Consider the following 17,544-nt stretch of genomic DNA (forward strand, 5'->3'; position numbering starts at 1 on the left):
CCTCGAACTACTAAATATTTTCTAATTTTATAATATTTTTGCAATTTTATCAAGGCGACTACCATTGACGAATGACTTATTAATATAATTAATTAATGTTTCTTTCTGCAAATAATATGGATTTTGCTAATTTTCATGTCCCTAACAATCTAATATATATATATATTTTAAATAAAATATTATATCTAGTGCGTTAAACATGTCGTGGAAATTAAGTTATTATAATTAATACAAGATTTTATTAAATAACACAAAGTATTTTATTGTATAATACACAAGCAATGAAGTTGACGAAGCAATATTGATAATTGAGTATTAAGGATAATAATTTTGTTTTATGATTAAATGGTCTATTCAAACTAATTTTTACGTGTTTAGATTTGGAATTGATTCACATAAGCTATTTATATCAAGATTAAGAGAGATGAAAATTTTAATTGGTATGATAATCCTTTCAAATTAAAGGGTAAAATACAATATGAATTAGATTTTGACACCAATATTACAGATACATCCTCCATTCTCAAATTTATTATTCTTTCCCAAGGTAATGCCGATTGTTCATCGTTTAAATTGAGTCTTATACATTACATTCGATTTAATTTTTAAATCCCTACTATAATTGGGTGACTAATTTATAGCTAATGTAAATTTTTCTGGTAACATTGCCGGATCATGCATGTAGCTTTAAATCCCTTCTATGCTGTTTATTTTTATATTTTAAAAATGTTTTTGAAAAAATTTAAATTTTTTTTTTATTTAAAATTAATTTTTTTATGTTTTTAAATTATTTTGATATGCTGATATTAAAAATAATTTTTTAAAAAAAATATTATTTTGATATATTTTACAAGTGAAAAACACTTTATAAAGTAACCGCAACCACACTTTCAGGTATTAGTGGATTAACCTTGAAAAAATTGTATTTTAGAGTTTGATTTCTATCAATTTTAAAGTTGAATTATAAAAAATATTACTTTAATAAAACCCCATTAATTCAGTTATTTTTTAATAATTTAATTGACTCGATTGAGATGGGTTTAAGTTAATTTAAAAAAAATTAAAAAAAAAAAAACAAAATCATTTTAATAAAATAGAAATTACTCATGACATCATATACTTAGTCGAGGATATTGTTCTTGCACACCAACCTTTGGAAAATTATTGCTTGCATTCCTAGAAACTTGTACAGAGAATCTGTGGATTTCGTAAACGTAGGAACAACGTATTGTTCTCAATCATCTTCTTGTGGTGTTCGTTTTGTCTTTGACATAAGTTGTCAAAGAAATCAGTCCGAGTTAGATGATCAACTCGTTTTCTTGAGTAATGTAATCAACTTTCTTTTGTTGACTAATTAAGTTTCTTCAGAACCTGACAATTTAGCTCTTAATATTCGGCTTCTAACACCAGATTTTTTTGGAGAAAAGGACAAATAATTTGCACATTGAATCCCCCAATTAATTGGATGTTATCCGATTTAGTCCCTATTGATTAATTGCAATCCTAAATTTAGTTCGAATCTTGATGATTTAGCCACCATTAATTATATGCTTGAGCTTATAAGATAATATCTGAATATCATATTTATTCCTTCATTTGTTCTTTGAATTGGTTAGGATGGTGTTTAGAGTTCTATTACATTATATTTTTTAAAGTGTTTTTATTTAAAAATATATTAAAATAATATATTTTTTTTATTTTTAATATCCGTTTATCAAAACAATTTAAAAAAACCTATTACCTTGAAGCTAAAAAATTAAAAAAACTGTGTTCCAACCATACTCTCAAATGAAATATATTATTGTACAAATAATTTATATGTATCCACAAGGGTGGAGCCATGAATTATTTTTAGAGGGGGTTCAAAACTAGGAAAATATTTTTAAGGAAGCAAAATTTTAAATTTTGCTAGTTTTATAGGGGGCATATTGTAAACTGTTTTTTTTTAAGGGGTCGAGGCTCCACCACCATTTCACCGAGACTATATTTATTCAACGGTTAAAAGATAAATGTATAATGTCCATACACTGAATGTAAAAAACTGAGAGACAATGTATTTTGTAGCCTATAATTCATCAACCATCCCCCTCGCCTGTCTCCACCGCCTTCTCCATTTACGCTCTCTTGCCACCAATCTAAAGCCAAACCCCAAGATGTGGATTCCATCTGTGATGTCTTGTTGCAGCCATGGACCTTATAACTCCCTCTTGATGAAGGTACTTATCTATATCTCTCCCTTTTGTTTTTGCTCACGATTTGCAAGCTTGCCGAGGGCTGTTAAGAATGAGAATGTCACGTTGGAAGGGGAACGAAAAGCAAGGAGAAAGCCAAAACCCAGTTGTTTTAAAGCAAAAGGAGGTGAAGCTCGTTAAGAGCTTGGCTCCACCTTTAATGGCTGCCCTTGTAGCCTTATCTCCCATTGTCAACACCCCAGGTAACTTACAGCCATACAAAGGATTTCTTCTTATCTACTTCTATAGTTTTAGCTACCTTCGTATGCTCAATTGATTAAATTGCCCTTGCTTCTATTTCATAATGCCACAATAATGCCATCGTGATTTTTAAGCTTTGCTTTTCACCTTAGAAAATTGTAGTAGCATTCAAGGAAAATACAGTATTAAGTACGTATTATAATAAACAGTATCTCAAGTCGTGTCATCGTAATTGCCACTGCAAGTGACATAAATGATGCTAAGCTTAAATAACATGATAACAGTGAAATGCGAGATTAAAGTGTATTTATAATTGCAAATCTTGTGTAAATTTATTTTAATTAGTGCAGGACATGGGCAATTAAACTTAAATATCTACGAACTTTATTAAAAAAACAAATTGTAGATACTTTTTCTAACACTATTTGATTTTCTTACAATATAGGGCTTTAAATCTTCTGGGCCATGTTTTTGTTTGTGCAGTGTCACTAGGACAAACCCTAGATGTACAAAGAGGAGCCTCATTGTTTAGCCGCACTTGCATTGGCTGTCATGATGCTGGTGGAAACATAATTCAACCCGTGAGTCTTTTGGTGGAAGCTTATCCTCTATAATGTTGTTAATTTTAAGAGTTTTTTTTTAATTAAAATAATATTTTTAATATTAATATATTAAAATCATTTAAAAATACATAAAAATCTTAGAAAAAAACACTTTGAAAAAGATTTTATAACCCAAAAATAAACACTGAATTCCCATCACCATCTCTCAATTTTCCTTTTCCAATATCTTGTTAATTCTTGTCAGTTTCATATTGATTTCAGGGTGCAACGCTCTTCACAAAGGACCTACAAAGGTACTTAAATTAATATACAAACGTAAATACCATCTCCTCGTCAAATTCCGTTGTATAATTTAGGTTTGCACACTAAATTTCTGTCTTTTAGAGTTGAAAAACTTGTTTTTTTCCCCTAAAGAAGTAGAAACAAATTGAATGATGGCACTCGCAGGAATGGAGTAGACACTGAAGAAGAAATTTATCGCATAACATACTTTGGCAAAGGAAGAATGCCTGTAAGTTTTCCATTGAAATCAAAGTATCGTTATTTGTTTTTTCTTGATTTTGGTCAAGGAGATCATAGGTTTTGCGATGCTAATAGGGATTCGGTGAGAGTTGTACTCCAAGAGGACAGTGCACATTTGGACCACGGTTGCAGGATGAAGAGATTAAGCTCTTGGCTCAATTTGTGAAGTCACAAGCAGATCAAGGCTGGCCAAACATAGAAATTAGTCAAGATTGATTCTTGTAAAGAAAAAAAATTATGCCCAAGTGCCCGAAACCATCGTCTCTGAGCTATTCCATCCATATCTCATTATGGATCAAACCCATTTTAAATTAAGTTACAAATTGATAGTTTTCAATCCCTGCAATGATTTTTTTTTCTTCTTTATTTCCCTATTAATATGACCTGCCGTCTTGAAACAGTTGTATCAGAATGGTACATGTTCTGAATTGAATAATAATTTCTAGTATAGCAAAGAAGAAAAAACTAAGAAAAGATGAGCTCTTGGTATAATCAAATGATTAAGATTAAAAGTACGTGAAATCATTGATCCCATTGGTAAGCAAGTGATAAGGCTTATGCGGAAGTGATCAATGGGGTTAGAGATGGAAACAGGGAAGTTATAGGTTTGAAGATATTTATATGAGGAGAGCCGAAATTATTTTGATAGTTGTTGATCTTGAAAGCCTTCTTCCTCGTTAGGTTACTACATGTGTGTGTTAATAGATATGTTAGTTCGGACAGGATATTCTTCTTGGATTTCTTTACGCTTTGATCAAGATAAAGTTTTTCTTAGTCTGATCTAGTTAAGGAAATTTAATAAATATGTTTTGGATTGTCCTCAAAATTTGAATTCAGAAAATCAGACCTGAAGAACTCTTACAACCTGGAGGTTATCTGAAATAAATTGAAAGAGACTTGGCAGAATTGTTGGAGAACTCCTACAACCTGGAGGTTACCTGAAATTAATTAGGTTAGGCCATGAAGGTGACCAGCCAGAACCTCAATATATCTGTTGAACCAACTAAAAGTTTTGGTGACAAAACTATTCATAATTTTAACAGTGAATGTTAAAGTAATGTTTGTGTAATTGCAGATTGTGTGAGCGATTTTGATGCTGAAAGAATGCTTGGATATGCAATCTTTAAAGATGGGAAAAGTGCCAAACTACCATATCCGTTAGAGAACTTTCTTTCAGATGTTGCAGGAAGAAGCTTTCATATTGGCCCTGCTAATTCTGCAGGCTGATATCCCAACCTGTTTTGTCAGCTTGGTGCTGGAGAATTGCAACCTTCCGTGAGCAAATCATGGACATGAAGTACCGAGATTCGCTGCGTGGTAGATGTTCCTGGACAGAAAGTGCCTTCCGTTTCTGATGGTGAAATGGCTCCCTGTTTGAAGCTTACCAAAGCTCCCCAGGTCACTAAGATTTTATTCGAACGATTTTTTATGTGAAATATTACTAAGCAATGAAAATCTCTTATGTTTGAAATCAGCATCTGCTTCTCGCTTTTCTGATTCATTAGAAAAATCAAGCAAATTACATATCTCAGACCCTCCTGAATTGCATGATACTTTCATTTCTGCAATTGACAAAGGGAGCATAAAAACAATGACAGACATGAGCATGCCAGCTTTCTCCAATGGGGGATGCATTTAACTGGGGGAGGAATGACTGTGGCTCTATCACACATTGTGCTACTACGTGATCTTCTTCGACCTCAACTCAATGATACATCTTCCTTTGCAAATATCCCCAGTCCTTCTACTCCCTGGGTAAGGTAAGACAAGCCGATGAAAATCCTGATGAACTTGTCGACATAACATAAGACACTGATTTTAACCAATGATTAATGCTTTTGTTCGCAGCAAGTGGCACCTACCATAAGCACATTGGCAGGTGCCCTATACAAGGTGTTTAGGGCATCACCTGATCATCCAGCTAGAAACGAAATGTGCCAAGCATGTTTTGACTACATGAGCCTTGAAGGAGTATTTTCGAATGGACTAATAGCTCTACTTTCTGGTCTAGACCCTCGACCGTTGAGCTCGGTTCTCCATTTCTTTGCAGTTGCTATCTATGGTGTTGGCCGCCTAAAGCTTCCCTTTAAGTCTAGTCTGCACTGTGCTTTCCCGCTTATGTAGATTGGGCCGTCGTGGCTGTCCCGTTACCAAGCTACTCACAATTGAAAACCACCAGTAGTACTTTAGGCTTTAGCCCATTTATTAGCAATTTGATATTCAGATCTTTTCGAAGCATGGTTTTTTTGGGCTTGACCGTAAGGTAAACTAGAAATAGAATTAACTAGGTGAAAAATGAATATGCATGCTTTTCTTACACTTTTTAATATAAAAAAATTTCAAGTGAAAATAAAAAAGCTTGTGTAAAAATTTAATCAAATAAATAAAAAACTATGTGTTAATAAATAAATAAAAATGTATTAACAATAAATAAAGATAAAAATTAAAAACTTAAGAGGAGAGTATAGAGTAAGATATTTGGCCTCTAACTCAAGTATTTGACACAGTTTTATTTAATAATTTTATTTATAAAAATTAATTTTTATTTAATCAAATGATAATAATAATAGATACACATAAAATATTTCAATCCAAAAACTCATTTTCAATTTGTTTTAACACAAAGCATCTAAAAAATATTCTAAGCAACTTGATAAACTGATTTATAGCCTCAAAAATCCCAATAAACCATCCCAAAATAAAAAATAATACCGAGTTTAAAATATTTTTTTTCTAGGCAATTTTAAGGTAAAAAAAACACATAATGTGAACTCCCCTCATTAAATAAACAATTTGACATCAATATTGACTCTTTTTCATAATTAAAGCCAACAAAAATTTTCTCTCTCTAGCATTAGATCTTGGTGATTTTTTCTCAAATCTCTCAAATTAAAAATCAAAAAATAAAAATAAAAATAAAGTTTGAAGCCAAAATTGATTTTGCTTTTAAATTTTAAAAACTAAAAAAACTCAATATTTATAATTTGAAAAGTGCAATAAACATTTCACTCAAACTTTATTAAACCCACCCACTCCTTCCAAGTTTTTCACTTTGATTCCCATCTTTCAACCCTATCATTTCCTAACAAATTGATCTATAATTTGGTCCAATAAAAGCCAAATTAAAAAGAAAAAGAGATTAAAAAAAACACTATAAACAGTTCATCCATAGTATTATATGAAGGGATCCAATATATTTCATACAGTAAATTCCCTGTTCCTTTTAGATTTACTTATCATAATTATAATACTTTGAGAGCAACATAATATATAATTTTTATACAATAATATTAAATTACACTCCAAGTGAATGATTTAATAACGATAGTTTTCTTTACATAAATATTATATACTTATATATTTTATTTTTTTAAATAATCTTTAAAGACCGTTTTAATGTTTTTTTTTAAAAAATTAAAAAATATGGATTTTTGTTGAATTGATATTTCATGTTGTTGTTGTTATTCATCAAATACTTTAGTGTGATTTATATTTCTAATTAATTACCTAGTCTGTTTTATTTAATAAAACAAATTTAGTATTTCTATATAAATATGGAAAACCGGATCGATTATACCTTTAAGTTTATTAATTTTCCTTCTTTTCTTTTAACTAGTAACAATATATAAATTGATAAAAAAATATTTTATTTCTAACTAAATTAAATAGAAAATTAGAATTTACATAATTTATTGAAACAAATGGAGTTGATCAATAATAACTAGAATAATATTTTACTCTCTCCCATCTAATTAATTTTATTTTACTACCGTCTAATTAATCTTTGAATTTTGTATCAAAATAAAAATATGATTGAAACTATTTTATATAAAGGTTCTCCCAATTAGGTTACGTAAGATGATTTTTCTTTCTTTCTTTTATTTTATTATTAGGAATTTAGATTCATGACTACTCCCTTCCCTTTTGGTTACTTCAGAGCTGGATTTGAGTGAAGTTAGATTTTGAAAGTCCCTTTTAAACTTGGAGTATTTAGTAGGGGTGTTAAAAATAATTAATATATCAGTAATAATATTTATATTATTCAACTTCATCCAGCATATCAAAGTCAAATAATATAAATATTACAAATGATAATCGATCAAAAAATCTAAAAAATTGATATCATGGGTTAGATAACAAGTTAGAATTTTTAAAATTCAATCAACCCGACTCAACACAAATAGCATATACAAGCCATAATTTGTTACATCTAAATTGATTGTTTCATTTTAATCAATTAATTCAACTGATATATTAAATCTAAATTATTTGTTATAATTTATAACATGTTTTAAGTTAATTTATTAAGTCCAAATCTTAATTCTAGTTAAGCCCAATCTATACAAATTAGCAATATTAATTCAACTCGTGGTTATTTATAATATTTATAAAAAAAAAAATTAGTTTAACTTGATATATTTTATAACCCGCTCGAGTCTAAAAAATTAAATAGATCAAAATTATAATTTATAAAATATAAAAAGTTGAGTCATTATAAATCCACACTTTAACCTAATTATATTCATAAACACCACTTCCTATTTAGAAAAAGAAAACCTATGATGGTATCAATCCTCAATTTTTCCTAGAATATATTGAGAATTCTTTTTCTAGTAAGTAATTTTTACATCTTTAACAATCAGCTCTAATTCTTTTTTAATAATATGAAAAAACAAAACATTAATACCAATTGATTTATAACTTATTGCCATCTCTAACAATCTCTACAAAAGATCATTTGGTATACATGCATGTCGACACTCATTATAAAGCGGTTGCTCATGTTCATAATAAATAGCTATTAACAAAAGTGGTATATATGGGTCTGTGGGATAAAATAGGATGCCAAATGGATTTTTTTTCTTCTCTTTTGGACCAATATATACTAATTCTATTATATATTCTAAGAAAAAGAGGATGCTTCTTTTTATGGGTCAACCCTAATTTTTTTTAATTTATCACATCAATTCGATCTCTTAAAAACAGATTTTAATTATTTTCTCCTTAAAAAAATATGATTTTACTTACACTTTATACTTTAACCTTTTCTTATACTATTCTTTTGGGCTGGATATATTTATATATATTTTTTCATATTATCAAATCAAGCTTTTGCCCGAAACATTTGAGACCCGATTGGGAAAGAAAGCAAATAATTCCTTTTATGATTCAATCTCGTAGTGATGTGCCTTGACTTGTCAACCCTTGACACATCTTCTCCTCCAAGACTTTGATACTTCTAGAACACTAACATGCACAAAAGAATCTTCAGTCCATTATTTGTGGTGACTACACCTTAATCCGTGAAAAAAATAGTAAGGCACTACACATTTTCTTTAAATGGGAGCCAATGAAATGACAGTCGGTCCCAAAATGAAATAAACGAAGAAGGGTTACAAATAAAATAAATAAATAATATTTCTACCACCATATAAATAGTTGTGATTCTATATTCGTAATTAATATTAATAATATCATTTGTTGGTGACTTTTACATCATATTAGCTATGGAATTCAAATCATATTTCGTCAAGCATCTTTATAAGGATTGGTTTCGGTTCTGCCTAATTACGAGAAAAAGAATTTAGTTTGCTTTTTTCCATAGTTTATTATTCTTACACGTATCACTTGTCACTATGGTTAATGCATCTTAATCATTATCTTATACGTAGATTTGAACTAAACATGTTTGCCATGGTCATTATCGAAAGCATCATTTCACATTTAATTATACCATGATCAGCATAGGAAACATAGAAACACAATCACATTGCCTAGGACCCCCACAAGCAGCTTAATTGGACAAGAAAATCCAACTTAATTAATCATGCTCTCCAAGCGACACGTCTATACTTCTTTTTAGAACAGTGTCGATCTCAAATATGTATTTACTATTTCACACACAAAATTACAGTATTTATATATATACACAATTTACAATGCTTAATGTTTTTTACTAACGAGCTATCTAGCCTAGCATGCATATATATAAACGAGAGTTTTGACTTGGATGGTGTGCTTGTTAGATATATTAATAACATTTAGTGTATGTTTGAAGAAATTGTATTTCAAAGTGTTTTTTTTTAGAAGTTTATCAATTTTTTTATTTTTTAAAATTTATTTTTAATATAAATACATCAAAATAATCTAAATTTTAGACAAACAACTAACACACCCTTAATTATAATGGATTTAACTTTGATTTTTTTCTAATATGGTATTATGGATTAATTTTGCTTTTTAATAATGAGGTTGTCTAATCATCATATAATTGTCTAAAAATGATTACATTTATTTGTTTATTTTTCCCTTCACCGCTATTAGTTTTTTCTCTATGGATTTAATCTTAATAAAAGTGTTCTCTAAATACTTTTTTTTTTCTTTAGGGAAGTGTTCTCTAAAAATTGTTAATACATATGGAGCACAAATTTCGACTTTCCTATTTGAGGTTGATACTAGATATACACTCTTTTCCACTTCTTGATGGGTTGAGCATGATACAAGAATCAGAAAAAAAAAAAAAAAGAAAAAAAAAAAGGTATGGTTCTGGACTCACAAGAAGCCGCTGCTCTCAGTCCCAATGCCAATTAATGAAGGACAAGTGACATTAGGTTTGTGAAGCTCCTAACAAACCCTAGATATTGCTCCATGAAACCAAAAAGCTATCTCCCAAGATTTAGGTCATAGAAATGCATGAGCAGTTAACAAGTCATATTAATCAATCAATCTTTTTAATTGTTCTTACTTTACAGAACAGGAAAGGAAAAAGATTCCATGAGCAATGGACCTATGTATTTAGCTCAAGGTTAAGCTAAAGTTCAAATTACACATGTTATGAGACAGATAGGACAATCAATAAATCCATTTTCCAAGGAGTAAAATGTAAAGATATAGGGAGGAATTTAAAAAGAAAAAAACTGTGGAAAGGTCAAAGGAAGAGACTGGCTAAAAAGCTTCTGGTTGGTACAAGTTGTCACCTCGCTTGATCCCATGTGATGCTAGCTACTTGACCTCGATTAATTATAGGAAAAGAACATCAATGGAGGATTTTACTTCTTAGAGTTAATCTTCCTAGGCACCTGCTTCTTTTTTCATTTATTTAAAACTTAAAATATTATACATTTCGAACCACAAATTACAGGACAAAAACGATCTTATTTATCTATATGCTCCACTAGCATTTCATGTACCCTAATTCAAAGAAGAAAAAAAATAAAAAAGGGGTACAGGGATAGATTTGTTTTGGCCTATACAAGTGCTGCCAGCTTGATTTGGAGAGCTCAGTCATAATTTGAATTCCTTATTTAGATTAAATTGATAGTGAATAGTGAAGCTGCGTCCCAACTTTCTGGTTAAAAGCTCAGCTTTAATGGTGCTGTCTTTGTCCAACAACTGAGCTTTGAGCTTTACCCAAAAATAAAAATAAAGGCAAAGGATAAGAAGAGACTAGAAATGGAGGGTGCAAAAAGAAGAGAAATTACTCAATGGATCTCTTTGAAATAAATACATAACCAGATTTTTTGGAGCAAATTATTATGATCACAAAACCTACTTTAAGAGATAATGGACATCAGACCACCCCGGACAGGCAGAAAATGATAACCATGGGGCAAACAAAAGGCATCTCCAAACCCTATCTACAAAGGAAGAACAAACGAATAGCCAGGCAAAAGTGGGACCAAAAACATAGGGAAAAGAAGAGAACACCGATGAAATTAGTGAGAGAGAAAAAAAAACCCTAATCTCGCAATATTGCTTTATTCACAAACCACCACCACACCTACCTTAATCAAATGAAGATTCAACTCTTTGAGCTAAATCACAAAGCAAAACCATGTGAGGCCTATCCATTTAATCTAAATATTAAAGAAAAAGGTGTGGTCCTTGCCTTCCATTAGGGCTTGTCTACATGTCATTGTTTGTCAACCAAAGACAGAAGAACCACCCAAAGCTAAAGACAAAAGGATGCCCTCAACTGATTCCACCAACCTGGCCAATACATACACTTCAAATAAATAATGAAACAGTATTTATTGTAATGGTGTTGCTGTAGGTCCAAAGAGTTCACTAAGCACATGGCAACTGCCCTTTTTTTTAGTCGCTAGGGATCGATGCTTAATGCTGAGAGTGAACAGAAGAAACCCTAGCTGATCATGCCAAGATTATTTATCACAGCCATTTGCATTCTAGCTAGCTAGCAACACACAGCAATATTTTAGATATAAAAATATAAAAAACTCAGGCCATGCAGTCCATAGGGTAAAAGACATAATCCATGACAAATCAAGCGTGCGCTAGCTGCCCTTTTTCTTTCCCATCTTCCAATTAACCTATTCTTACAAATCCACATGCTATGTATGTAACTCCCTCTTAATTATAATTTATATTAGAAAACCTGCCCTTAGAATAGGTCAAAAGGCTAGCCCTTACTCTAACTGGCTGGTGTCTCTAGGGCATCATTTGATTTCTAACCTTTTTTCTTGCTAAAATCATTCTATTTTTACATAAAATGGTTGTGCACATAGACTATCGATCATTTGCCCGACATAAACTATTGCATGCTTAATCAGGACATCTTCCTAAATTAGAAACACCATTTGATGCATAAGCTTTATGGAAAAATAAAATATTTTCCCTTGATTATTTTTATCTTTTTACTTAGTATTATTAGTATTTTCTAGTTTTTTTTACTTAAATGAATAGTTTTTTTTTTCTGCTTTTCTATTTTTTCTATTTTGTTTCCTATTGAATATTATTTGGGTTTTCTATTTTTTTTAATGTATAATATCTTTGTACCAAGAAGATTTGAATAAATAAAAATTAGATATTTTTAGCATCTTCTCATGATTATAGATTTACCATGTTCTTACTCCTTGAAGGTTTTGATCTCATTGTCTTTTCAATGAGTCTTCTTCTTTTCACCTACTTTGCTTCTCGAGACGGTAAAATGATTTATGCCCGCTAATATTTCATTATTTAATTTACAAACCTAGCTGTCAATATATTCATAGAAATTATTATTAACAATATTATTATTTTTTTGTTAAAAGTATAATTAATCATGCATGTTACTTTCAGTTGATTTTTCATTCAACCACTTTCTAGTTTGACCTTAACAACTCAATTTCTTTGACATATAACAGTAAGAGATTAAATTAATTAATCTTAGTTGAGAGCAAGGTTTCTTTGATTGTTAGGAGGACCAAGTGGTGGTCCCTTTTCATTGATATATTCATTCATGTAACCTTGTGTAGTGAGAAGAGAGAAGGAAAGAGAGGCAAGAGGTCTGTGTCAATAGCTGTAAGGAAGGGCCAAAACTCACCATTAAATACTCCATCTATGACACAGTACAACAGAGTGGGGGAAGAAGAGAGAGGTGCATTTATATAAATGGAGAGGGAGAGTCACGAGGATTCCCCTACCTAAAACATGCACAGCTCGTGCTCTCCTTTGTCAATCTTTAGGTGAGAAATTAAGTTTCTGCTTCTTTCCCTTTAAATTAGACCTCTTAGTTTTCCAAATTTCCCAAAAAAGGCCAAACCTCACTCCCCCCGTTTTGGTTCTTCCTTCAATTTGTCTAATATGTTGGTTTGAGAGGTTGAAGCTGCCAGCATGATCTGGTAATGAACGTGTTACTCTCATTTATATATATATATATATTAACATTAATCATATAGCAGTATTTGTAGGTAGAAAAAATTTAATGTTGTCAAAGATATATACTGAATCGTGGTAGCTAGGTTTGTATTACTAGTTTAGGATGCAAGTTTTTGATCTTATGATGATCAATTGCTTGTGAGTTCTTTGGCAATGAAAACAGAATATACTGGTGATTTTTCCCAGTAAAATTGTCGAGAAAAGGGAATTGCACTAATAGGGAAGACGCATAGGTAAACTTGTACCTAAATGGTATATGTATTTTCCAGGCAAAAGGGTAGAAACCTAATTAGAAACTAGCTTGAACTCAGAGCTATAAAAGTATATGGTTCCATCAGGTCATCTTGCAGCTTCAATCACTCACTCACAAACAGCGAAGAGATTCTGAAACATGCTTTTCTGGGGTCTAATTTGCTCTCACAGAGTCACAAGTGCCTCATACCAGGTGATCAATTCTTTGTTCTTGCTTCATCTTCCCTTCCCTTTCTTTTATTGTTTATCTCTGGATTAGTTACCATTGAAATTGCAATTTCAGGTTGATTATGATATTGTGATTTTGATCTCAATAATTAACACCTCTATTTTCCTTTATTGCAAACACAAGAATTATGCATATGCAAACATACACAAGTAGACACTCACACATTTGCCTGTCCAATCAGTGTATTTTTGATTTTTTAACCTACTCAGATCCAGCTATATCTCTTACAACAACTAAAAAATGCCAAGAAAGACAATATATTATCCATATCTCTCCTGCCTGCATGGCTGGATGCTTCCATGTTTGTCTTTACTAGTGGGCTGCAGGTAGTATCAAGAATCAATATGTAAATTAAATTCACAAAACACAAGAAAGGCAAGCTATTAGAAAATGTATATATTAATGTATTTTTTATATTGTGTATATGGTGGTAAATCCAATGCTCTCATAATTGCATATATACTTGGTTTCTGCAATCTTTTCATCATGTCTCTCACTATATTAACTTTGGCCTCACCTAACCCTTACAATTTTGTACTGATTTTGGGAGTGAAACTGAATAGGAGACAAAAGGTGGTACAAATTTGGTTTCATCCTTAATTGCACACGGTTAGGGGTCCAGCTTGGTGTTGGTGACCCACAATTCTGAACAGACATTGACAAACCTACACAGGATGTTACATTCATCTGTTGGATAATTAGCATTCTGTGGTTTCCCAGATTATAAATTGCAGTGAGTTTCCTCACATAGTATTAATTAGTACTCCAACAGCACTTCCACATAAGGTGGCAGTTGGGGCATTTTTATGGAGTACTTATGCTTCATAAGCATTTTGCTGATTCGATCTCTTTATCAGACATTCAAGCATAACATCAGAAGTTTCTGTGAGATTGTTGTTTTTCCCTTTTATTCTTCAATATTCTGTATCTCAAGAGTTTCCAAAAAGATTCAATCCAAAACAAGGCTCCTTGGCATGATGTTGTATAGCTCATTAATTGCCATGCACACATCTTGTAGTCTTACGGAGACAAAAGCTTAGATTTATTGCTTCAAATAATAGGAATCTTTTGGTTAAAATTAATTTTGTAACCTAACAAAATAAAATGGAGAAATAAGTTTTTTATATCCAACTCTACATATCTAATTTCAGGCCAAGATACGGATAAGTTGTATCATGAATATTGCACCAACATAAAAGAGCGCTTGAATTTTATTAGTAGGTGTTAATTAAAGAATATAAGGGATAGGAATATAGGCCTCATAGGGCATATCTTAATTATGTAAAATAAAAATGGATTGTAATGTTTTGATATCAGCTGTATGAAAAGTTAGTTAATCACTGATATCAAGTTTTGGTGATCATGGACAAGCGTGTGACTTTTTCCCTTCAAGTTGTTGTCAAGACAGGGAGACCACTTGCTTTTAGTCTCTTCATACCTGCAAAAGATGCTTCCAGTTGTAATTTCTTGGCTTTATTCTTCATGTACTAATTTAAAAGATTTGATTTGCCTAATTAAGCAGTGGTGGTGTTCAATTAATTTGTCGAAAAGGGAATATTTAGTAGTGTTGGTTGGATTTTTCCATGAAAAACCAACTTCGATTGATGTGATTGGGTGATAACATGGATTAGATTGTTGCCATTTTATTTCCTTCAGTTCTTTTTTCTCATTTTTATCATGACTATGGCATCTGAAGATCGGATTCACTGTTTTGGCACCTTATAGACAGCTAATTTCTGTCCTTGATTGCTAAATATTCTAGTTCCAAGTGTAGATATATATTCTTTAATTCCTTGGTCTATCATGTTTCTACCAGAAAAACAATGGGATATCAGTGATATTTCAATGACAATGAGATTATAGTTTGTGGTAGAGCTTGCTTTCAAGTATACTTAAGAATAAAAACTGTTGCGAAAATGCTGTTCTTAATTTTCTTTATTTCTCGTGTTCTTGCTTTAATCATACACTGTAGTTAGGGATACATCAGTTTTAATATGAAAGGGCAGATACTGGCTTGTTTTTCCCTAATAAAAAGTTAAGGAATTTCAGCTACCATCTTTTGGAGGATTTGTTTGTGTACATATATTTTTCATTAGCCTTTATCTTTTATTTTTATCTTGAAATCCCATCAATAAATATAGTACTTTTGACAGCAGCACAATAAATTAATTACATTGGGAGCCACTTTTGTTTTCATCTCTAGAGCTGCATGCCTGCTAGTAGGAAAGTCACTTGATTTCAAAAACTAATTATGACTTACTAATACAATTTGATTGATCTGTGAAGCTCATTGCTCGTCTTTTGGAGCTTAGATTAGTGTTATAGCTAGAATGCCAGGGGTGACTTGAAGATCTACATGGAACAGCAGGTAAGTTCATCATTTTTTTTATGATGATTTTGTGTTTCATTTAGACCTTTTCAATCTAGATACCCTCTGTGATGAATTGCATATTTTTATGTATTAATTACCTATTTATTTTGAGAGGGATATTGTATTGATTTGAGAGTTCAAATTACTAGCTAGAAAACATCGATGGTGACAGGAAAGCTTTATTCATTATTAAATGGGACGATCTTGAAATATGTGAAGCAAGCTTGTGTGCTAAAAAAATGGACTTAAAATCGTGGTTTTCAATTTCAAGCTTCCATTATCTGTCATGCTATAAACATGGTGGTTGATGATTAATATGCTTTCGGTCCTTTAATTGGCTGATCCTGTTAGCTAAAACTGGGAATTGATTAGGTTTCGACATTGCAGAGAAAGAACAGTAGTCTATCTTGTGAGATGAAGGTCCACAAGCTAATATAGCTCATATATGGAGAAACAGGAGAAAATAATTAGATTAGTGTTGTGTATGAAAGTGAGGGCATACCTTGTATGTTTTGATGAGGTCTTGCAGGCCACTAAACACCAATAATTGATGCTTAAATATTGGTTAAACCATCACAATTATACAGTAAGTTCTTTAATTATTTGAAAATTCCTTACAAATTACACCTCTTCAATTTTTTCTTTTCTTAAATGAATCCCCTTTAGCAAGGGCAAGACATGAACAGGAGTCCTTCCCCTCTGAACAAGATATAAATGTGGATCCACACACACACACACACACATTTGGTAAGGCTTTTTAAGGTGAGTTTTTGTGCTAATTATGAAGATAATCATGGTGATGACAATGATGATCCTAATCATCTCAGTTAAGCATTCAACACTGCTAAGTACAATTAACAGTAAAAAATAAAAATGTACCATCATTACAAGGCATGCAAATAGAGGGGAAGCAGGAATCCTTACCACAAATATTTAAGGCTGCAAATCATTGAAGTCTCCCATTAAAGCACGAAAGAAGAAAAGAGCTTATAGCTTTGTTTCTTTAAGATCCCTTAGAGCTTGGCATCTGCAAAAAGAAGGTCCTGCTAAAAGGCCAAAAAGGCACCAGTGTTTCTGCACAAAAAAACAGATCTGCTATTATAGAATCTGCCACTAGAAGAAATAACTAAGCACCAGATTTCAGACAAAGAAATCCTGCTGCTGCAAACTCCAAATTCCATTGCCGTTGTGCCCTTTTAGCATGTGGGAGACACATGTGTGACAACTACAAATGATGAAATCTGTATGGAAGATATGAGAATTCTTGTACCTGAATATTTCCAATATTTATGAGGCATGGTAACTTTTTTTTCCATAGAAACAACCATCAGGCTTTCACACTAGGATTATATTACCTTCGAGTTATGTACTAGTCATTAGCTACATTTACTCTTCTTCTTTTTTCCTGATGAAAGATGATCAATATTGTCTAATTGACTACCTGTTGATTACTACACTCTATTATTATATATATAAAAAAAGAATCAATATTGTGTTATAAAAATTCATCTTATGAAA

At 31.4% G+C, this 17,544-nt stretch overlaps 1 protein-coding gene, 1 long non-coding RNA gene and 1 pseudogene across 7 annotated transcripts; all 3 read left to right on the plus strand.

The window, feature by feature from the left end:
* Nucleotides 1-1,970: 1,970 nt before the first annotated feature.
* LOC18105957 (cytochrome c6, chloroplastic) lies at nucleotides 1,971-4,994 on the plus strand. Of its 6 annotated transcripts, none has more exons than XR_008057411.1 (7): nucleotides 1,971-2,216; nucleotides 2,305-2,434; nucleotides 2,916-3,013; nucleotides 3,257-3,288; nucleotides 3,410-3,506; nucleotides 4,355-4,483; nucleotides 4,593-4,994. XR_008057411.1 is itself a non-coding variant. In XM_052447403.1 (6 exons), exons 1-6 carry the CDS (start codon nucleotides 2,052-2,054, stop codon nucleotides 4,599-4,601), a joined length of 531 nt encoding a protein of 176 aa, XP_052303363.1. In that variant the 5' UTR covers nucleotides 1,973-2,051; the 3' UTR covers nucleotides 4,602-4,994. The 6 variants fall into 6 exon arrangements, 4 of the variants coding, with proteins under 4 accessions (XP_052303363.1, XP_052303362.1, XP_024442061.1 ...); XR_002978073.2 differs by having other exon boundaries at nucleotides 1,978-2,216; nucleotides 3,443-3,506; XM_052447403.1 differs by lacking the exon at nucleotides 4,355-4,483 and having other exon boundaries at nucleotides 1,973-2,216.
* On the plus strand, nucleotides 4,896-5,752 carry LOC18105956 (squalene monooxygenase SE2-like; annotated as a pseudogene).
* Nucleotides 5,753-12,707: 6,955 nt separating this feature from the next.
* Nucleotides 12,708-16,183, plus strand: LOC112324382 (uncharacterized). Its single transcript, XR_002978224.2, has 2 exons — nucleotides 12,708-13,619; nucleotides 14,219-16,183. It is a non-coding gene; the product is annotated as an uncharacterized LOC112324382 (long non-coding RNA).
* The last annotated feature ends 1,361 nt before the right edge of the window (nucleotides 16,184-17,544 follow it).

This window comes from Populus trichocarpa, chromosome 15 (assembly GCF_000002775.5).
Source record: "Populus trichocarpa isolate Nisqually-1 chromosome 15, P.trichocarpa_v4.1, whole genome shotgun sequence".
Classification (NCBI taxonomy): domain Eukaryota; kingdom Viridiplantae; phylum Streptophyta; class Magnoliopsida; order Malpighiales; family Salicaceae; genus Populus; species Populus trichocarpa.

What these genes read in the sequence shown, in the direction of transcription:
- LOC18105957 (XM_052447402.1), top strand. Translation starts at nt 2,052, where the DNA reads ATGTATTTTGTAGCCTATAATTCATCAACCATCCCCCTCGCCTGTCTC. An exon ending in TCCCATTGTCAACACCCCAG is followed by an intron (nt 2,435 to 2,915) that starts GTAACTTACAGC and finishes TTGTTTGTGCAG; the next exon opens with TGTCACTAGGACAAACCCTA. An exon ending in GTGGAAACATAATTCAACCC is followed by an intron (nt 3,014 to 3,256) that starts GTGAGTCTTTTG and finishes TATTGATTTCAG; the next exon opens with GGTGCAACGCTCTTCACAAA.